Below are 18,476 nucleotides of genomic sequence, written 5' to 3' on the forward strand. Positions count from 1 at the left end.
TCCCTCATGGCAGCTGGGCCCCACCACTTCAAAACACACCCCTCAAATATACAGGCTCACACCCAATGGGGGCCTGGGTGGGAAACAAAGCCAACACCCTTCTAGGCAGGTACACAAGCCAACAGGGACACACGGGGAGGGAAAACCCGGCAAATACAGGTGTAGGTCCCACACACATATGCTCAGGCACATACCACGTGAGGCTCAGACACCCGTTCATGACACATTTGAATGACAGTGGAAAGACAGGTACGGGTCACAGCCCAGATGAGGCTGAGCTGAACACCAGGCCACACCACACACTGGGAAGAGGCCAAGCAGGGGCTGGGGGTGGGCTGGGGAGCCGGCCAGGCTGCAGGGATGGAGGCAGCGGGAGGCAGGCTGGCAGAGCAGGAGCGAGCTGCTCTTCACAACACAATCGCCGTCTGTTGTTATAGCAACTCAGCCCCCAAATCGTGAAACGGATATTACAGCCTCAAGAGGGGGAAGGGGAGGAGGGGGCTGAGGACAGAAGGAGAGGCAGTATAGGGGACTCGATAAGGGACAGGACTGAAGCTGATCTTTGTGATGGGGCAGCAAAATGAGGTGACCCAAAATAAGGACTAGAAGACCAGGGGAATTAAAGTCAAAAAGGCAGAGACGGGCAAGGCAGGAATTGGGAGGCTCTGGGACACTCTCCACAGGGCTGGAGGGCACCACCAGGTCTGCAGAATAGCATGATGTACAGGAGGGATTTAGGGTGCTCCTTTTCAACCCCAGGACAATCCAACAGCTGCTGTAAAGCACCCTGCAGTGTGGAAGTCTGGGGTGTAGCTCCCACTCTCAGCATTGCTATCTGGTACCTCCTGACCCTAGGGACATCTGGGTCATGCTCTAGAGCCTCTAGAAAACCCCCTCATAGACCACCCTCCTGTGTCAGAGCAGTCTTAGAAATGGCCTTGGCCTTAGTGGTGACACCCCCACCACCATGTTCTTGGTGCTGCCGGCTCAGAACAAGCTGGGTTAGGAGAGGCCTCCGGAGCTGAGCAGGATCAATATGCATTTCCTCTGGAAGTCGCTGTCCTTCCGGCTGGCGGCAGCACCAGGCCAGGAGGCTGCACGACCCAGGATCTCAGCCCCCACCCTGAGGTACACCAGCCCCAGCCTCTGGCTGTCCCCAGCCCTCCTGGCTCTCAGCTCTGCTCACGGCTATCCTGGACTGCCCTCTCCCTCCCCGCCATTTAGTCCCTGGAGTATTCAACCAAGGCCTAAAAGGTTATCTGGAAGGCAGGAGCATCTTGCTTATGGTGCAAACTCTAGTTGCAATGCTAGGGTGCAAAGGGTCCCAAGGCTCGGGGTCCCCAAGATTCAGGACTCCTCCCATTCTTCCCAAGAGTCCTGTGTTCTGAGATTTTCTGCTTCTCAAACCTTGTGACAACCCCACCACCACTAGCAGGTCCCAATCTTTCCACCCTGTGGAATTCTAGATGGCAAGAGTATAGTTAGAAGTACAGCATCTGAAGGTTTTAGGCTGATGGTCGAGGTTAATTATTCAGGCCTTTTTATTCCATCTGGAAAATACAAATATTCACAGGAGTCTGTACAACCTTAGGGACACCAGCCCTGGCCCTCTTCTCAGTGCATGCCACCCTCAACCTCCCCCACCCTCAGCCCCAACCTCCTGCCCCAGAATCCCTGGCTCCCTGCTCTGCTCCAAGTCTTTTCTCCAAGGCAGGAATGAGTCCTTGATGGTCACAACTGGGAAGAGAAAAAAACAGAAGTTATGAGGAACCCCTCTTCAAATGGCCCACCTGCCCCGGCCCTTCCAATCAGCCACCCAGCCCTCTGTGAGGGGGGGACCCTGGTGGCAGCCTGCAAAGGGAGGACTCACCGTCTTATAAGTGGATGTCGAACACACCATCCTCCACAGTCTGCACCTCCTCTTCACGGATCTCTGTGGAGAGCGATGGGAAAGTTATCCACAACCCTAACCCTGGGACCCAGGGGGCCTCGGCAACCATCTACTGTCACAGGAGGCTCCTATCCCTTCCTCATCCTGGAAGCAGACCCATCCTCCAAAAGTCAGTTCTCGGAATGACCAAATGACCCCGTTTTTGAGGCTTATTCTTCCCTTCCGAAGCTCTTCCCACGGCCACATCGCTGCCGGTGCAGTTTGCTTAAATGTCGATTTTGTGTATATTGCACAGTTTAGAGCCCAGCCCATCTGAAGACTCACTGAAATGGTTTTTCTCTTTTCTATTTTTGAGGACTTACGCCAACCTAAATGATTGTGGTCAAATTGCCTTGGACCTCAGTTTAATCGTCCTCAGGAAAATAATCATTTGGCCATCATTCAGTAAACTGATCAAAAGCAACAGAGACCCCAGGAGAATCGCCCAGAGGTGACTGGGGAGGAGACTTTTATAATGGCAGGCAAAAGAAAAATGCAAGTGGCTGGTGGGATGCCAATCCCCTTACAAAGCAGAAGTTCAACTGGGATCCTGAAGCCTCTTTAAAACTAGGGTGTGCACCTTTAATCCCAGTACGTGGGAAGCAGAGTTGGCCAGGGCTATCCAGGAAGACCCTGATCTAAAGTAAATTAGGGCCTCCCTCGATCCACCCGCAGAAAGTCAGAAGTTCTTTGGGCACTTTCTAGTATTGTTACCTATCTAATCCCTTATAGTCCCAACCAAAAAAAAAATTGTTTTTTTTTTAAATTAAAAATAAATCGTGATGTCTGAACCAGCCAGCATCCTGGATACGTTAATAGGCCTTCCTGGAGGCCCTCCTACCTGGAGGCCGAGAGCTGCGCCTGCCTGGGCGAGGCAGGGAGAAGCTGAAGGCCCGATGGTGGGTATGTGTGGGTGAGGGAGAGGGTGCAGAGCCCTCCAGGCTCACACTCTGGGCGCGGCGGCGACATTCCACTGACAGGCGGTCTTTGCACTGCTTGTGGCAGTTCACACCACAAGCTGAGGAAGGGAAGAAGGGGGGCCAGCAAGGGCCACGGGTCAGAAAGCTCTTCATCCCATCCTCCAGGCCTGTGCTCCTTCTTTACGCCTGAGAAATCGCCCCCACCAAACTACACGCTTCCTCCCAAGTTGCTTTCTTCATGTTAATTTAATACCGGGACTACGCCCTCTCCAAAGTTTCTTTTCCTAGGCAGCTTGGCTCACCACAGCCTCTTAAAAGATAACCCTCTCCTGTCAGTCAGGATGCCTCTCTGGTTACAATGTACTTCACTTCCTGGAAACTGCGGCCATCAAAATAAAAATCCCTACAACAGTAACCCTCCCCACCCCACCCCCAAAGCTTGACCCAGCAGTGAAGCCATTCGTTCCACCTTATCTTACCTCTACATTTGAGGCCCTGCTTGTAGATGCCCAGGATCTGCAATAAAGAAGGGGGCCATGCTTGGGGGTTAGGGTTTTATAGGTCCGGAAGATAGGGCCTGAGTTCTGGGTGTTTGGCGAGTTGGCTAGTGTTCCGGTATGGACCGGGTGGGCCAGCAAAAGGGCGGGGCATGGACTGGCAGGCCAGGTCTGGAGGGGTGGATGTTAGCACTGCAAGTCTGGGCAGCGGGGCGCTCACCAGAGCTTTGCAGTGGCGGCAGGCGACCGGCCTTAGCGAGTTACTCTCCTGGAAGTTGTGTACGAAGCCCATGCGGCCTCCCAGCACCGAGCTGGAGCGCAGGAAGTAGGAGATCATCTCCTCGCGGCTGATGCAGCCATCCCTGGTGGGCGTGGGGGCATCTCAACTCGGGTCCTCCCCTGGGGCAAGGACCAGCATCCCTAATCCCACGGGCAGAGGAAAAGGTCTCCACCCAGTTCATGACTTTGAACCTTCCGTGCAGGGAACATCTGCCACTAAATAGTATGGGTTTCCCTAGGGTTTCCTCCTTAGGACAATGGGGAGCTCTCAGATGGGGTGTCAGCAAAAGAAGATGGGAGTCTCCGTTTCACGCAGTGTGCTATGCCACACCTACAGGGCGCCTGTGAATTGGGGTACCCTGGAATAGCTGTCTGTGCCTCTGATACGGGGTTTCCTCCAAACCCCGGCATCCCAAGGGCCCCTTTTAATCTAGTAACGAATTTTAGATGCCAGAATGCGTGTTCTGGGCATAGATCTCAGTTTAGAACCCAGCTCTAACTGGCCATGGTGGCGCATGCCTTTAATGAGAGTTCAAGGCCAGCCAAGTCTATACAGTGAGTTTCAGGCTAGCTGGGACTACATAGAAAAACTGAACACTCCCATCTACTGAGTTTCCTTATATCTTATGGGCATAATCCTACTGCCTATGCTTCGTGTATTGTTGAGGGTTAAAGGAGAAAATGCATATAAAATGTCCAGGTGGCTAGGTAGGTCCTTAGTCACTTCTCTTTTCTATTTTTTACATTTTAACTTGAGATTACCCCACCCCCGCCGCCCCTGCTTTCCATTTGTTTGTTCGCTTGTTTGGCTTCTGAGGAAAACTCCCTAAGTAGGCCTGGCTGGTCCGAAACTCCCTATGTTCCCAGCCAGGATAGAACTCACAGAGATCTGCCTGCCTCTGCTTCTTTCCCACGTGCGTGCTGGGATTACGAGCCTGCGCCACTCGGCCTTGCTACTTTTTTGAGACTCCTGTAGCTGAGGCTGACCTCTAACTTGCTATTATTACCAAGCCCAAGCCTCAGAATGTGGAATTACAGGCATGTGCCACCACACCCCGCTGCTTGGTCACTTCTTGGTGGCTGTCACTTCCACAGTTGGCCCTTACTTGAAACTTGATACTCTATGTTATGACACTAGAGAGCCTTCATCTCAGTGAGAAAACTAGTGATTTACAAAACAAATACTAAAATATAAGACTTTACATGACATATGCGAACTGCATGAAAACCACATTCTCCTGGAATGAGACACCGATGAGTAGGTAAAACCATGAAGGTAAGATCTGAGAATTGCTCGGTGATCTTGAGCAGGGGGCCTTTCTACACACCGTACAAATCCAAAAGAGCCAGGGAAAGGTTGACATATCAAACACAGAAAGCTTTAAAAAAAAATTTTTTTTTTTTATGGAAAAAGACAACATCAGTGACAGACAGGAAGAAGATATTTGCAAACACAGTCAACAGTGAGGGGTTAATATCCATTGGTACAGATTCTAAAAATCAATGAGAAGACGCACAAACCCAGCAGGTGACAGACAAAGAGTATGAACAATTAACAGAAGAAATATAAGTGGCCCATAAACATATGAATAGATGGTCCCCAGCCGAATTGAAGAAATGCAAATTAGCAAGGACAACCATTTTCCAACTCAAGCGGCAGAGCTGAAAGGCTTATTACAGCCGCCGCTCTTGGCAAGGAGCTTGAGACACAGGCACTTGGGCACGGTTGATACGGTGCAGCCTGGTACAGGCTCCTCCGAGGTCAGGTTGGCAGTCTCTCCCTCCTAACTTAGCATGGGCACTGCTTTGGATCAGGTGATCCCACTTCTAGGAATGTCTCCTGCAGAAACATTGGCCCAAAGGAGTGGATACAAAGACTTCCCCAGCAGCAGGGCGGATAAACAGCGACGCTCTGGACCAGTCTACAAGGACATCAGCTGGAGGAAGCACAGGTGAAGGGCGGCCAGCCACACGGTGCAATCCTCTAAAGGATGAGATAATGTGGATACCACAGCCCGGCGGTAGAGTGCTTTCCTAAGACATGGAAGCCCTAGTCTCCATACCCAGAACCCTAAATAAATTAACAAATAGTAAATAAAACACTGCAAGCCTACACAAATCCACATGGAAGATGTCTGTGGTACAACGGAAAGCAAACATAAAAACAGACCTGGGATGTGGTTCGGGGATGAAAGTGTTTGGTATGCATAGGCCCTGGGTTCAATAATGACCTGTGCAGAGATAAACTAAAAAGTAGACTGTGATGGCTCATCCCTGCAATCCCAACAAGGCTATAAGGCTATCCTGGGCTACATAGTAACTTCCCAGCCAATGTAGGCTAGAGTGAGACCCTGTCTCCAAAAACTGAAGTAAATAAACAATAATAGTAATAAATAAAAAAAACTGACCAACAGGGTTTTGTTTTGTTTTGTTTTGTTTTTTTGTTTCTTTGTTTGTTTGGTTTGTTTTGCAAGAGATAGAGTCTATCTCCAAGTTCCAGAAGCAAAGAGAGCAGCACTTCAGGATCCAGATGTGGTGGCCCACAAATGTAAACCTTCAATCAGAGGAGCTCTGGAGAGGCCAAGGCTAGAGAATCAGGAGTTCAACACCACATTCAGCAATGCAGTTAATTGGAGGCTGGCCTGATATATATAGCAAGTTCCAGAACAGCCAGGGCCACATGGGGAAACCTTGTCTCAATCAAGCAAACAGACAAACAAAAAACTCTAAAAAAAAAGGGGGGGCAGAGAGGCAGGGATTAAAAATGAACTGCAGAGCGGCAGTGAGCTGGGACCAATCCTGGGAAGAGGAGCAGGCTGCCCTTCCTGTCAGGGAGCTAGAGATGAGACCCAGAGCCCTGTGCATGCTCAGCCTAGTACCTGCCACTGACCCATGGCCCTGTATATGGCCTCCTCTCTCTATGAGACCAATACAGGCATCTGGTGGCCAATCAGTGGTCCGAGTTTACATAAGGTTGTCTTAGGGTGGAGGCTCCCTGAAGCCACAGCCTCCAGAGTTATAAAGAGCTGCATCCCACTGAATAGCCCCCCCCAAAAAAAAACAAGAAAAAGAAAAACCACCCATCAGCCCATGGAGGAGACTGTCGCAGTCTAGCAGAAGCCTCAAAGCCACCAGTCAGACGTCATGAATCCTGTTTGTCCACAAAACTCACTTCAGACCAAATTCCATCCATTTTACATGGATACTAGGAAGGACACAGGCAGCTAGGCATGGTGGCTGACGCCTCTGATCCCAGCACTAGGGAAAATAAGGAGTTTGAGGCCAGCATGAGGTATATTATGAGTTCAACCTAGCCTGGTCTACATAATAAGCAAAGGAACATTTGCTTCCTTTTTCAGTGGGGATCCGGTGTGGAAATAGGCTATCTATGTAGAACAGGCTATCCTCAAAGTCCACCTGCCCCTGCCCCTGCCCCTCCCCTCACTGGTGCTGAATTAAAGGTCTGGATACCCCCTGCCCTACTTTTTTTTTCCAAACCAAGCCTCATGTAGCCCAGGCTAGCTTCAAATTTGCTATGTAATCGACGATAACCCAGAGCTTCTGACCCTCATGTTCCTACCTCCCCAGTGCTGGATTCCAGGAAAGTCAGTATTAAGAGATGAAACCCAGGACCTCATACATGCTAGGCTTATGCTCTATCAACTGAGACCCATTCCCAGCCCCCAAACCACATATTTTTGAAATACAGGTCACATTTAAAAATAAATCAACCTGGGATGGACTGTAAATTTTGACTTTTTTTGTCATCTCAGCAAAAATGTGGCATAAACATGGTTACAGAGGACACATTCAACCTGCTTCAGAGAAGCAGATGTTTTTCCAAATTGTCAACATATGAATTGTGGATAAGCAACTGGGTGCTGCTAATTACAGCCTTTCTTATCTGTTCATTAAAGCCAGCTACCCAGGGGCTCGACTTGCCCACACTCTTGGCAGCTATGAGCTCTACAAATAAAAGTGTTCTCTTTACAAGGCTCAGGTGAGGCTCCCCCATCTGTCCAAACTAGCAAAGTAACACTCTCCCTCTATGACTGGCAGCTTCCCCACATCCCAAAACATCACAGCCGCAGGGGCAAGGCCTCACTCTCTGCACACACAGACACTGGAGCCCAAGGGGGAAGTGGATTGATATCTTCCCTCTACCCCACCCCACCCCCAGGCCCTTGTCCTCCTCACTGGTTCTGGTCCAGGTCCCCAAAGGCGCTGAGATAAGGGAAGTTGCCCCGGATGATCTGGAACTCCTCCTGGGAGATGTGACCGTCCCCATCGACGTCAAAGTTCCGGAACACAGACTACAGAGGAACATGTGAAGCCAGGAGAGGGGAGAATTAAAAGAAACCTCTGAGTCCAGTCTATATATTATAAAGAATACCAGAGATGTCTCCCACACTTCATTTTCTCCTGTCTCACCAGCCCATAATGCAACTAGCTGGCTGAGGTTGGTGTCCCCCAGAGATGGTCAGAGCACTGGCACTAACAGTGGCTTCCAGGGCAAGGCTCTGGAGAAACTAGCTTCACAAACCCCTATTTCCAGCAGATTCCCTTGGCCTCCATGCCTCTCACCTCCACCATCTTCTCAATGTGCTCGGCCACCAAGGCTTGGTCCAGCTTAGGCTTGGCAACTGAGGTCCACTCTTCCAGCACGGGCGGCCGGGGAGGCGGGGTGCAGCTGGTGGGGCTGGTGGGCTGTGGAAAGGGTCAGGTCTGAGCCAGGGCCAGAGTAGGAATGAATCTAAGGTTCCACTAAATAGAAAGAGAGTCTGCCCAAAGCCACCCCATCCCCACTCCCAGAATTCCATTGTCAGGCAAGCCGATGAGTGTAGTGAATGGGGATTGTCTTTGCACCCTGAGATCCTACGGTGCAAAGCAAGGGATGAGGGGGCTCCCTTACCGATGACTTGGAACGTGGCTCTCGCTGCAGAGAGAGCTGATACAGCTCATCCTCCGTCTGATACTGGTCCAGGGACACCTGGGACACATAGGCCTGGTCATACCTTCTGGTCCCTGCTTCTCTCTCACACCAGAGACACAAACCCAAGGCCACAGGACTACCAGTCTGCCCAGAGCCTAATGTGAAAGCTAGACTCAAGACCAAGGCCATTTCCACGCCAGCTAGCCCACGGGGCAAACTTTAAACACAACTCACTGACCTCACTGACGAATATCAGCCAAGAAGTAGAGTCAGACCTACTGACCTGGCATCAAGACCTCCATGAGTTCAAGGTTAGCCTAGGGTCCCTAGGAAGTCTGAGTAGCCGGGGCTACAAAGTGAGGTCCTGTCTCAAAAACAAAATTAATAAATACTAAAAGAACTTCACGGGCTGGAGAGATGGCTCAGTGGTTAAGAGCACTGACTGCTCTTCCAGAGGTCCTGAGTTCAAATCCCAGCAACCACATGATGGCTCACAACCATCTGTAATGGGATCTGATGCCCTCTTCTGGTGTGTCTGAAGACAGCTACAGTGTACTCATATATATTAAATAAATAAATCTTGCGCAAGGCCCTGGGTCCGAAAAAAAGAAAAAGGAAAAAGAAAAAGAAAAAAAGAAAAGAAAAAACTTCACTCAGTAGCCAAGGCCGTGTTAGAAATCACCCATGTCACCCACAAATCCAAACCTTTTGAATATAACCCACTGCCAGGAGCTCAACCCAGGACCAAGGAGCCAGGCCCAGCCTCAGACCAAGCCTCATAACAACCTCCTTAGATCAGAGGTTTATGTCTCGGCCCAGTCGTGAGGTTGCCTCATAGTCCACAGCAAGCCCCAGACAGAGCCCAGGTTAAACCTCAGCTCCCTGTTCAGAGCCCACGAGCACACAGTCACAACAGATGCAAATGCAGACACCGTGCCCAGTCCCTCACCGTGAGCAGACTCAGCAGGTCGGGGTTGGCTTGCACTGGTGGTCGAAGACTGGTCACCATGGCCAACTCCTCCAGAATGCTGAAAAGCTGCCTCATCTTGGCTCCATTGAGCCGGGTCCGACCTGGGTCCAGCCAGTCAGGCAGAGCCAGCTGCAGAGCCACTAGATCCTTGAGGTGCACACCCAGGATAGGAAAGCGGAAGCCCACGCAGGCCGCCAGCCTTCGCCGGTAGTTGCTGTAGTTGCCAGTAGCTGTCACTAGTTCCGTCAGACCTTCCCAGAGCTGGGGGTTGGGGGAAGGCATAGTGTCACTCACACACACGCACACCACTCAACTATCCTCCCACCTCAGCCCTGGAACTGTGGGAAGGGAGAGGGAACAAGGTCAAGGATAGGCGAGAAGGTCAAGTCCTCCCTCATCAGCTCCCAGTGCTGCTCTCCCAGGCTCCAGGGCTCAAAGCTCATACATAGTTCACGAGTCCGAGCAAACAAGTACAACCAGCTACCACACATTCATATATACACACCGGGCATGAACACGGGGTATCAACATTTAAACAACAGCCTACTGACCAAGAAGGATGCTATGAGACAGGGTGTTTGGTGTGGACAAACCTTAAGTTGAACCTGGTGACATAAGCCCAAGATCCTAGCAGTGGGGAGGCAGCCGCAGGAGGATTAACTGTAAATTCAAAGTCAGCCCCATCTACATAGTGAGTCCCAAGCTACCCGAGATTTTATACAGCAAAACCTTGTCTCAAAAAGTGGTTGGGATTGGGGAGGGGGGTCAAAGAAGAAAAAAGAAACTCTTAAGTTGGTGCAGTTGTTCCTGCTGTGCAGAAAGCCCCAGCCTCCTGCACCTCATCAATCAGGTGTGGCGGTGAAGGTCTCTGACCAGAGATAAGGCAAGAGCGCAGGGGTGCATGGTCACAGCAAGTTCAGGGACAGCCTGGAATACATGAGACCCCATCCCAAAAAATAAACAAGATCTGGCTGTGGACGCGGAGGCAGAGGCAGGTAGATCGTTATGATTGACGTCAGCTTTGTCTACATAGGGAATTCCAGGACAACCAGGGCTACACAGTGATACCCTGAATCCAAAAGAGAGAGAAAATCAAAGAGAAAAGGAGAGAGGAAGGAGGAAGAGAGGGAGGAAAGGAGAGGGGAGGGCAGAAGGGAGGAGGGGAGAGAGGGGAATGGAGCGAAGGGAGGGAGGGAGAGGGAGGGGAGGGATGGAGGGAGGGAGGGAGAGAGGGGATGGAGGGAGGGATGGAGCGAAGGGAGGAGGGAGAGAGGGATGGAGGGAAGGAAGGAGAGAGAGAGGGAAGAATGGAGCGAAGGGAGGAGGGAGAGAGGGATGGAGGGAAGGAAGGAGGGAGAGGGAAGAATGGAGCGAAGGAAGGAGGGAGGGATGGAGGGAAGGAAGGAGAGAGAGAGGGATGGAGGGAAGGAAGGAGGGAGGGAGGGAAGGAGAGAAGGAAGGAGGGAGGGAGAGAGGGAGAGAGGGATGGAGAGAGGGATGGAGGGAGGGAGAGAGGCAGAGAGCAAGCTAGCAGAATGACTGAGTGTAAAGACTTGTCATCAAGCTTGAAAACCTGGTTTCAACCTCCAGGGTTCTCATTATAAAAGGAAAAAACAAACTCCTGCGTGTCGTCCTCTGAGCTCCACACAAGAACTGAGCTATGGGCATGTGAGCACACCCATGTATGGGCACACACACACACACACACACTAAATAAGTTAATTTATGGAAAAGAAAGCCCTCAAATGTTCAACAGTTCAACAAATACTAAATTAGGGCAGACTTGCAGTAACATGCGACAACAAAAATGAATGGTCGCCACGGGACAGGATGGGAAGCTCCTCCCATCCACGCGGAATGAGACCTTCCAAAACGGAAAATCCCATTCGTGTCTACTCCGAGGACGGTGGAAATGGACAACGAAAGGCCCCAGGGTTTTGCTCTGGGATACACACACAGAAAAGCTAAGAAGAAAAGGAAAGTTCTCCTCCTGGAGGTTCTGACCTGAGCCCTGCTGCTTGGGCTTGGGTCACCAATCATCCTTTAAGACACAGCAACGTTTTTTTAGATTTCTGAATTTTAAAAGGATAGATGGAGTTCAGAGAAAGACAATAAAAGTCAGCCTTCGGTCTCCTGCATGCATTCATGAACACACATACACACATACACTATACAAACAAACATAAAATAAAATAATAAAAAGAAGAAATTGGCTTTGGGACCGAGCAGGCCTGGGGACCCACCACCGACACTTGCATTGTATAGTTAGAGACCCTGCTCCCTCCTTCAAGCCTCAGTTTCCTCAACTGTCATACAAGAACAGTCATGCCTAGACCCCAGCACTGCACTGGAAAGGCAGCAGCTGTGAACCACAGGCCACTCCGGAAACCAGGCACCTTGATGGTGTCAGGGCTGACATGGCTGTGGGTCTCCTTGAGGCGTGAGATGGAGCTGTGGCTCAGGCCTCCCACGACGGCCATCAACGTGTTGAAGTTCTGCAGCTGCAGCAGCTTCTGGAAGGCAAATAAAGAGGGCAAGGCAGCCTGTCACCCGGCAGCCCTTCAGGAGAGAAGGGGCGGGGCTTGATGAACTCAGGGAAGGTGGGCACCTCTGCCACATGCACGAAATGTGTGATGACCAGCGCCCGCTGCGTGGCTGTGGGCTTGCTGAGGATCATGAGTTGGACCCACTGAGAGACACTGTTGAAGAGGGAGATGAATCGCTCCAGGACCGGATTGTCTACAGTGCAGCCGTGAGTCACAAAGCTGTGATAGTCCTGGAACTGGGGACAGGTGGGGTTGACCCGAGATAGTCCTGGAACTGGGGACAGGTGGGGTTGACCCCAGTGCCCCGTTGGCCTCTCCCATCACTGTCTGCCTTGCTCAGCTTCCCGATGTCATTTGACAAAACCACCCAACCATCCCTGGGAGCCAGCAAACCCCCGAGTCTTGGCCCTTTCTGGAACTCCCTTCTCAGCCCATACTGTACCCCCACCACAAGCCTTCAGGCCACACCAGGATCTTGCAGAAGGAACGATACTCCAAGTAGGTGAGATGTTCTGCCAGTTCCATAGGCTCCAAGTGATCAAACAACAGGGACATCTTGCGCTTTTTCTGTTCCACAGGGTTCCGCTGGGTCACCTGCCGCTTCCACTTGTAGGTGGGGCTGGGGGGGCAGGGGTAGTGAGCCCTGTGCTGGAGATGTCCCCTGCTTCCTGTGATCCCACTCTCACTCAGACATGCCACTCAAACTGACTCAGGACCTAAGCAGCAGGGGCCACCATCCTAAGCACTAACATCCCCAAGTCCCAGCAACTCCTTCACGTGTCCCTTTCACCACCACACGCTCAACACACACGGATGGACAACGTACTCTGCCAGGCGCTGTGCTAGGCGCTGGGGTACAGAGATGAGCAAGACACGGTTCCTGCCCTCGGGGAGCTCACAATCTACCGGGGGAGACAGACACAGAAACGCACTATCACCAAACAGTGGCACACATGTCCCAAAGGCTCTGGGCAGGAGTCTGCAGAGAGCGTCTCAGGAAGTACAGGAAAGAAGGGCAGATTCTGCTCTGCAAAAGGGGAGTTACCCTCACTGGGCCGGGACTCACACTTGTGCTGAGTCTGGTGAGAATGGAGAATGACAGGGCAACAAGAGGGAGCACCATGGAGAGGAAGGATGAAGGACAGACGATGGGGAGCAAACCCCAGGAGCCCCAGTATGAAGTGTGTGGCGGACTTAACATCACAAAGGGCCTTAATGGCCGGACAGGTGTTCTGAAGGAGACAGGGGGCCATGGAAGGTTTTAAAGCAAGAGAGTGACATGACCCTCACTCATTCAATTGAACAGACATTTATTAAGCACATATGGTGTAGCATGCGTAGTGCCCCCTGAGCTCCGCCCCCACGCACACACTCTCGATGTCGATGAGGCTGCTGTGCCTGCGGTTTCCTTCTTGGTCTAACAGAGCCTTCAGCTCCTTGATCTGTTCAGCCAGCTCTGGGTTCAAGTCGAACTCTGCTGGGAAGGCTGAGACCCAGTACCTGGCGGAGGGGCAGGCACAGTAATGTCATCTAAGGCAGTCTTTCCTTCTTCACCCACCATTCCAAGTGGACTCGGGAAGGAACTATTAGGGCTGTATTCACCCCCAGAGAGTGAGGTAAAGCAGTTCAAAGTACATTATGTTACAGTAGGGATGCCCCCATCCCCGCTCCCACCCCTTCGTCCCAGATCTTGGCTTCTCCATCCACAATCCCAGTGCACATCAGCAGAAAACAAAGCTGGTAGCACACATGGGCAGTATTCACTGGCAAACCCACATGGTAGGTACCCTAAATGCTATCCACTCCTGCAGCCCACATGGAGCTTCAAAAGGGTATCGAGAGGAGAGGGGTCAGGGCCCAGACTCACCTGACCAGGTGACAGGTTTTCACCTGTAGGGAATTGGAGTTGTCCTTCCGGGATTGCTGATAGGTAAAGGAGAGTTAAGGACAACAGACTGGAACCTAAGGTTAGGAAGACGGGCGGACAAAGGAGCACCAAGGTTCTGAGGCAAAGCCTGGGTTCCAGGAGAATGCATGGGGAAGAGGGAACTGATAGATGAACTCTCCAGAAGTATAGGTGGAGGTAGAGGGCTGAATGTCACCATAGATGAAAAGGAGGACCTGGCCTCAAAGAAGGGTAAGAGGAGGCCTCTGAGCAGGGGCTGACCCCAGACCTCAGGGGAGAGTGAGGCCAAAGCCAAGGTAAGAGAAAAGCCCAAATCCTCAACTGGGAACAGGGCAAAACCTAGGTCCTAGAAGGACACTGGACAGTGTCTGAATTGTGGGATATAGGTAGGGCTTACACTCCAGGCTCTAAGGTCTTGAGCAAGCCAAGGGGAATGGGCTAGTGGACAACCGAGCCTGAGCCATGCCCCCGCCAAGGATATAAGTGGAGCAGTTTCGAAGCCAGCTGAGAGGAAGGTATGTACCAGGGGTGCATCATGAGAAACATGCGCACTAGCTGTGGATCTCGCACCTTTCCAGAGTCATCTGCTCCAAAAGTCCAAAAGAAGCCAGCTGACCCTTGGTCCTGAGGCTCGGATGCCTAAGCTAGTCTGCAGTCTGGTGACAGGTCCCTGGGTCTGCACTCCCAACCCCACCCACACCTACTGAATTTCCCAACACTCCAAAGCCAGGAGTGAAAATTGAGAAATAAGTCTGGGTGGATGAGGGGTACCACAGGATCCAGAGGCTGGAGGAGGAGAGCTTGGAGCAAGCCCATAGTCCAGAGGGGAACCAGCTGGGGCGGAAGGAGCCTGGGTTCCCCGGGGTCAAGAATCCAGAGGTCATTTCCTGAGTGCTGGGGGAAGGGGCACCCCTTTCACCAGATAAACCAACCCCCATCTGCCGGAAACAGTTCCCAGGCTAGAGATAGAGTTCCTCCGGATCCCCCGGGAGACAGATAATGCCCCTCCCAGGTCAGAGTTGGGACCCTGGGTCCCCCTCCTTGACGTCTGGATAAGAGGTACATTGGGGCACTTCTCTGCAAAGACGAAGGGCTTTCCTTAAGTAGACTTCAAAATAGGAGCCTCTGGGTAGGTCCTAGCCAGGAGTCTGATTCAGGCTCCAGCTGGGTGTGACCCCTCGTGCTGCATGCAACTCACCAAAGGCTTCGATACAGCCACGGAGCAGCTCCTCCACGGTGCAACCCTTGTCCAGGTCCAGAGTGCTCGCCATGGCTGCCGGTGCCAGTGGGCTAGACCCAAGTTACACTCTCAGAGCCTCCCACAGTGCTCGATTCGTACCCCTGTCCTGGGAGAAGTGGGAGTCAGCGGAGGCGCGGGGGGGCGGGGGGGGACTGGAGAGGGTTGGTAGCTGCCCGGCGCGCAGGAACGGGGCGGGGTGGGCACGCCCTCTGCTGGGCAGGGGCGGAGTTGCCTGCTGCTGCCCTCCGGGGTTAAACGGTCCTGCGCCGGGATGGTGCAACTCGCTAGTTGGGAAATGGACTAGCTGAGAGGCTTCCGGCCCACCCGCGGAGCCGCGGGAGGGTAAAAGGGTTCTACGAGAATAAGGGACGAGCCAGGACCCCAGGAGTTAGTTAGTGCCCCAAGCCTCCTGGCGGGCCCTCCTCTCACTGCGTTTGCTCCCCACAGGCACCTGCAGCACCCCACAGCTTGACTCTGCGCTCCTCCCGTTTCCCCTCCCTTCACAGCCTCCCTTCCCCCGCAGGGTTATTTTGGGAACCCAGTGCCTGAGGGGACCTCGGAGGAATTTCTCCCTGGGATGGAAGGAGGGAGGAGGGAACCCAGGCGTCCTGCCTACATCGCCCCCTCCTGGGCTCCCCGAGTGAGAGGCGGGGCCGTAGCATCCCCCAGGGGCCTGCCCTTGAGGAGGAGGGCTAGAGAGAAGAACATTCCTGGGGCGGGGGTGGGGGTAACCCACTGCGGCTGGGAGATGTCAGTGGGAAGCCAGAGTCTGGGAACCGCGGACTCCCAACCCACAAGTACTAAGGTCCCAGGAGTCCCGTCCTATCCCTTCCAGAATTGCCATATATCTTCCCAACCTGGGCTCCTGACTTCCCACCCACCCTGCTGCATAGTTAAATGGTGCGTGAGAGCACCGAGTAGGGTGCCCAGAAGGGGCCGCTAGCGCCATGGCCTGCATGACACCATTAATAACCCTGGTCATCAGTGGGGACTATAAAAGCACCCATGCAGGAACAAACACCTATTCTCTAGACTAGGTATTTGCCGGAGGCCAATGACCTACATTAAATGCAAGAAGACCCTTTTCACACACACCAGGGACACAGACACCCTCCGTCCTAATCATACACAATGGCACCCACATCCCATGCACGCCTGCAATGAAAATCCTCAGCCACACATACCCAAGTCCTTTACTTCAGAATGCAAACCCGAATGCAGTTCACCTCCCAGACCTTCTGTTCACTTGAACCAGCTCAGCCTCTGATCCCTCGATCACAGTAGCTCTGACATCTGAACACGTGTGCACACACGCAAAGACAGTGCATCTCCACGCATGTACACTCCCACGCGCATCCACATACCCCCGTGGTTGCGCACACACCCAGTCTGCCGCCCCTCCCCCTTCAACCAGGCTCCAGGGCACACAGCCCCAAAGCCTGGGGTTCCTTACATTCCTGGACCTCGCCAGAACCTTGCCCCAAGGAAAGGGACCTCGCCCTTACACAAACTCCCCCACATTAAGGAGTCCTCCTGAGGACTTCTCAGAGTCGTTCCCTCTTGTCTGTTGCTTCCTTGCTGGGTGACCTTGAGAATCATTTAGCCTCTCTGAACCTCAATTTTCCCATCTGTCAAATGGGGACTTGCAGGAAAGAGCCTGGTAGAGACGTTTCAGGAGAGCACCAGTATACCACGGACGACCCCCTCCTGCGGGTGGCTCTAAGTGCCTTACCTTTCTCTGAAAGCTCTGTCCCACCCAGGACCGCAGATTCCCCACCCACCTGCAGTCCCCGCCGGCCTGCCCCAGGAGATCCCTAGGGGCCGCACCCTCTGTGTCCCACGCCCCGCCCGCGCGCGTGCTCGCTCACTCACTCTTGGGACCCGCAGCGCGGAGCCCGAACCCTGCCTGGCCCGCGCCACCAGCGTGCGCTCCCGCCCGCCGGCCTCGCTGCGGCTGCGGCTCCCGCCCGCTCTAAGCGCCGCGGCCCAGCGCCCTGCCGCCCCGCCCCTCCCCGCCCCTGCACCCCGCGCCGCGCCTCCTCCACCGGGGACTCCCCCTCTCGCCCCGCGCGGGCCGGGCCCTGCAGCAGCTTAACCCCTCCCCTGCCGCCCCAGAGCGTTTAGCCGCGGGCGGGGGGCTGCGCCACTGGTGGCGTGGGGATCGCGTGCAGCATCCCTCCCCCTCCGCTACACCCCCGGGCTCTGCGCCCCGCCTGGGTGTCGCACGGAGGAAGCCGGGAGGGGCAGGAAGCGGACTGCGGTGGGGAAGGGGCGCCCCGCCCAGCCCCCTGGTCCGGGTTCCTGTTTTCGAGACAAACCGTTCCCACGGGGTTCACCCTGCCCGGGCCCCGGAGTCTTCCTGCGGGCAGCAGAGGCCCAGTTGTGGTGGAGGTCGCGGGCGTGGGGCTGCGGGTCCTTGCGATGCCCTGGGGGAGGGGCTGGGACAGAATGCGAGCTGGTTTTGGTCGAGTGGAGCCTCAAAGAGCGAGGAATGAATGAACGAACGAACGAACACGCGGCTCCCTGGGGACCCAGGCTCGATGTAGAGATGGGGCGAGGGACACCCCACTGGGCAGGAGAGAAAGGGGCATCTACAATTGGGTAGGTGCTTTGCAATTTCAGAACTGGAAGCCTTGGAAGCATGGGCCCAGGCGAGGAGGAACTTGGGAGGGGCAGCCACAAGCAGTTGGGGTCCCTCACAAGCTAGCCTAGGGATAGGTAAGAGTTTCCGGCCGTTTAGACTCACTGTGAAACCCAGGGCCCCAAAACCCCTTCCGAAGATTGCCCCTCCTTGTCTTGGGCGAGGGAAGCAGTCCTCTGCACTTCAATCCTGGTTATGTGAGGCTCAGAAGAGGAACCTTAATAGACCTCAGTTTCTCCAGAACCGGGAATATACCACTGTTCTCGCCTGAACGGTCTGCGAACGCCCTAAGCCCTAACACTCGCCTGGTTTTGAATTTATTTTAGCCACCTGCTAAGAGACCCTAAAACGCCGCAGTGGGGCGGTGCTAGGGGAGGAGCCAAGAAGGCGCCAAGCCTCCTCTGGACCCTCCCCAGATAGCGTGGAAGCTCCGTAGTCAGGAAGGATCTGGCCCAAGTACCGACCGACTCCCGGACCCGGTGGGCTCCACCCAGACGGACGCCCCGCCCCCGACCAACTAAGCTGGCCGCTGACCTAGTATGGACAGAGCGCTGGGAAGAGAGGCGTGGAGGGCGACACCGGAAAAGGGACTAAGTCCCAGACACCAGCTATGG

The 18,476-nt window shown here is 53.6% G+C and overlaps 1 protein-coding gene across 8 annotated transcripts; it reads right to left on the reverse strand.

Annotated features, from left to right (window-relative positions):
• Positions 1 to 1,517: 1,517 nt before the first annotated feature.
• On the reverse strand, positions 1,518 to 18,199 carry Rasgrp2 (RAS guanyl releasing protein 2). Of its 8 annotated transcripts, none has more exons than XM_032891042.1 (17): positions 17,968 to 18,199; positions 15,180 to 15,327; positions 14,463 to 14,565; positions 13,943 to 14,005; positions 13,444 to 13,575; positions 12,544 to 12,694; positions 12,138 to 12,311; positions 11,926 to 12,042; positions 9,509 to 9,790; positions 8,539 to 8,616; positions 8,211 to 8,333; positions 7,824 to 7,939; positions 3,568 to 3,709; positions 3,330 to 3,366; positions 2,772 to 2,948; positions 1,871 to 1,933; positions 1,518 to 1,737 (listed from the first exon to the last, which is right to left on the reverse strand). In XM_032891042.1, the coding sequence occupies exons 2-16, from the start codon at positions 15,250 to 15,252 to the stop codon at positions 1,875 to 1,877; spliced, it is 1,827 nt and encodes a 608-aa protein (XP_032746933.1). In that variant the 5' UTR covers positions 15,253 to 15,327; positions 17,968 to 18,199; the 3' UTR covers positions 1,518 to 1,737; positions 1,871 to 1,874. The 8 variants fall into 8 exon arrangements, with proteins under 8 accessions (XP_032746933.1, XP_032746934.1, XP_032746929.1 ...); XM_032891043.1 differs by lacking the exon at positions 17,968 to 18,199 and adding an exon at positions 17,540 to 17,705; XM_032891038.1 differs by lacking the exon at positions 17,968 to 18,199 and adding an exon at positions 17,094 to 17,200.
• Between the last annotated feature and the right edge of the window lie 277 nt (positions 18,200 to 18,476).

The sequence above is a fragment of the Rattus rattus genome, chromosome 2 (genome assembly GCF_011064425.1).
Source record: "Rattus rattus isolate New Zealand chromosome 2, Rrattus_CSIRO_v1, whole genome shotgun sequence".
NCBI classification, from domain to species: Eukaryota; Metazoa; Chordata; class Mammalia; order Rodentia; family Muridae; genus Rattus; species Rattus rattus.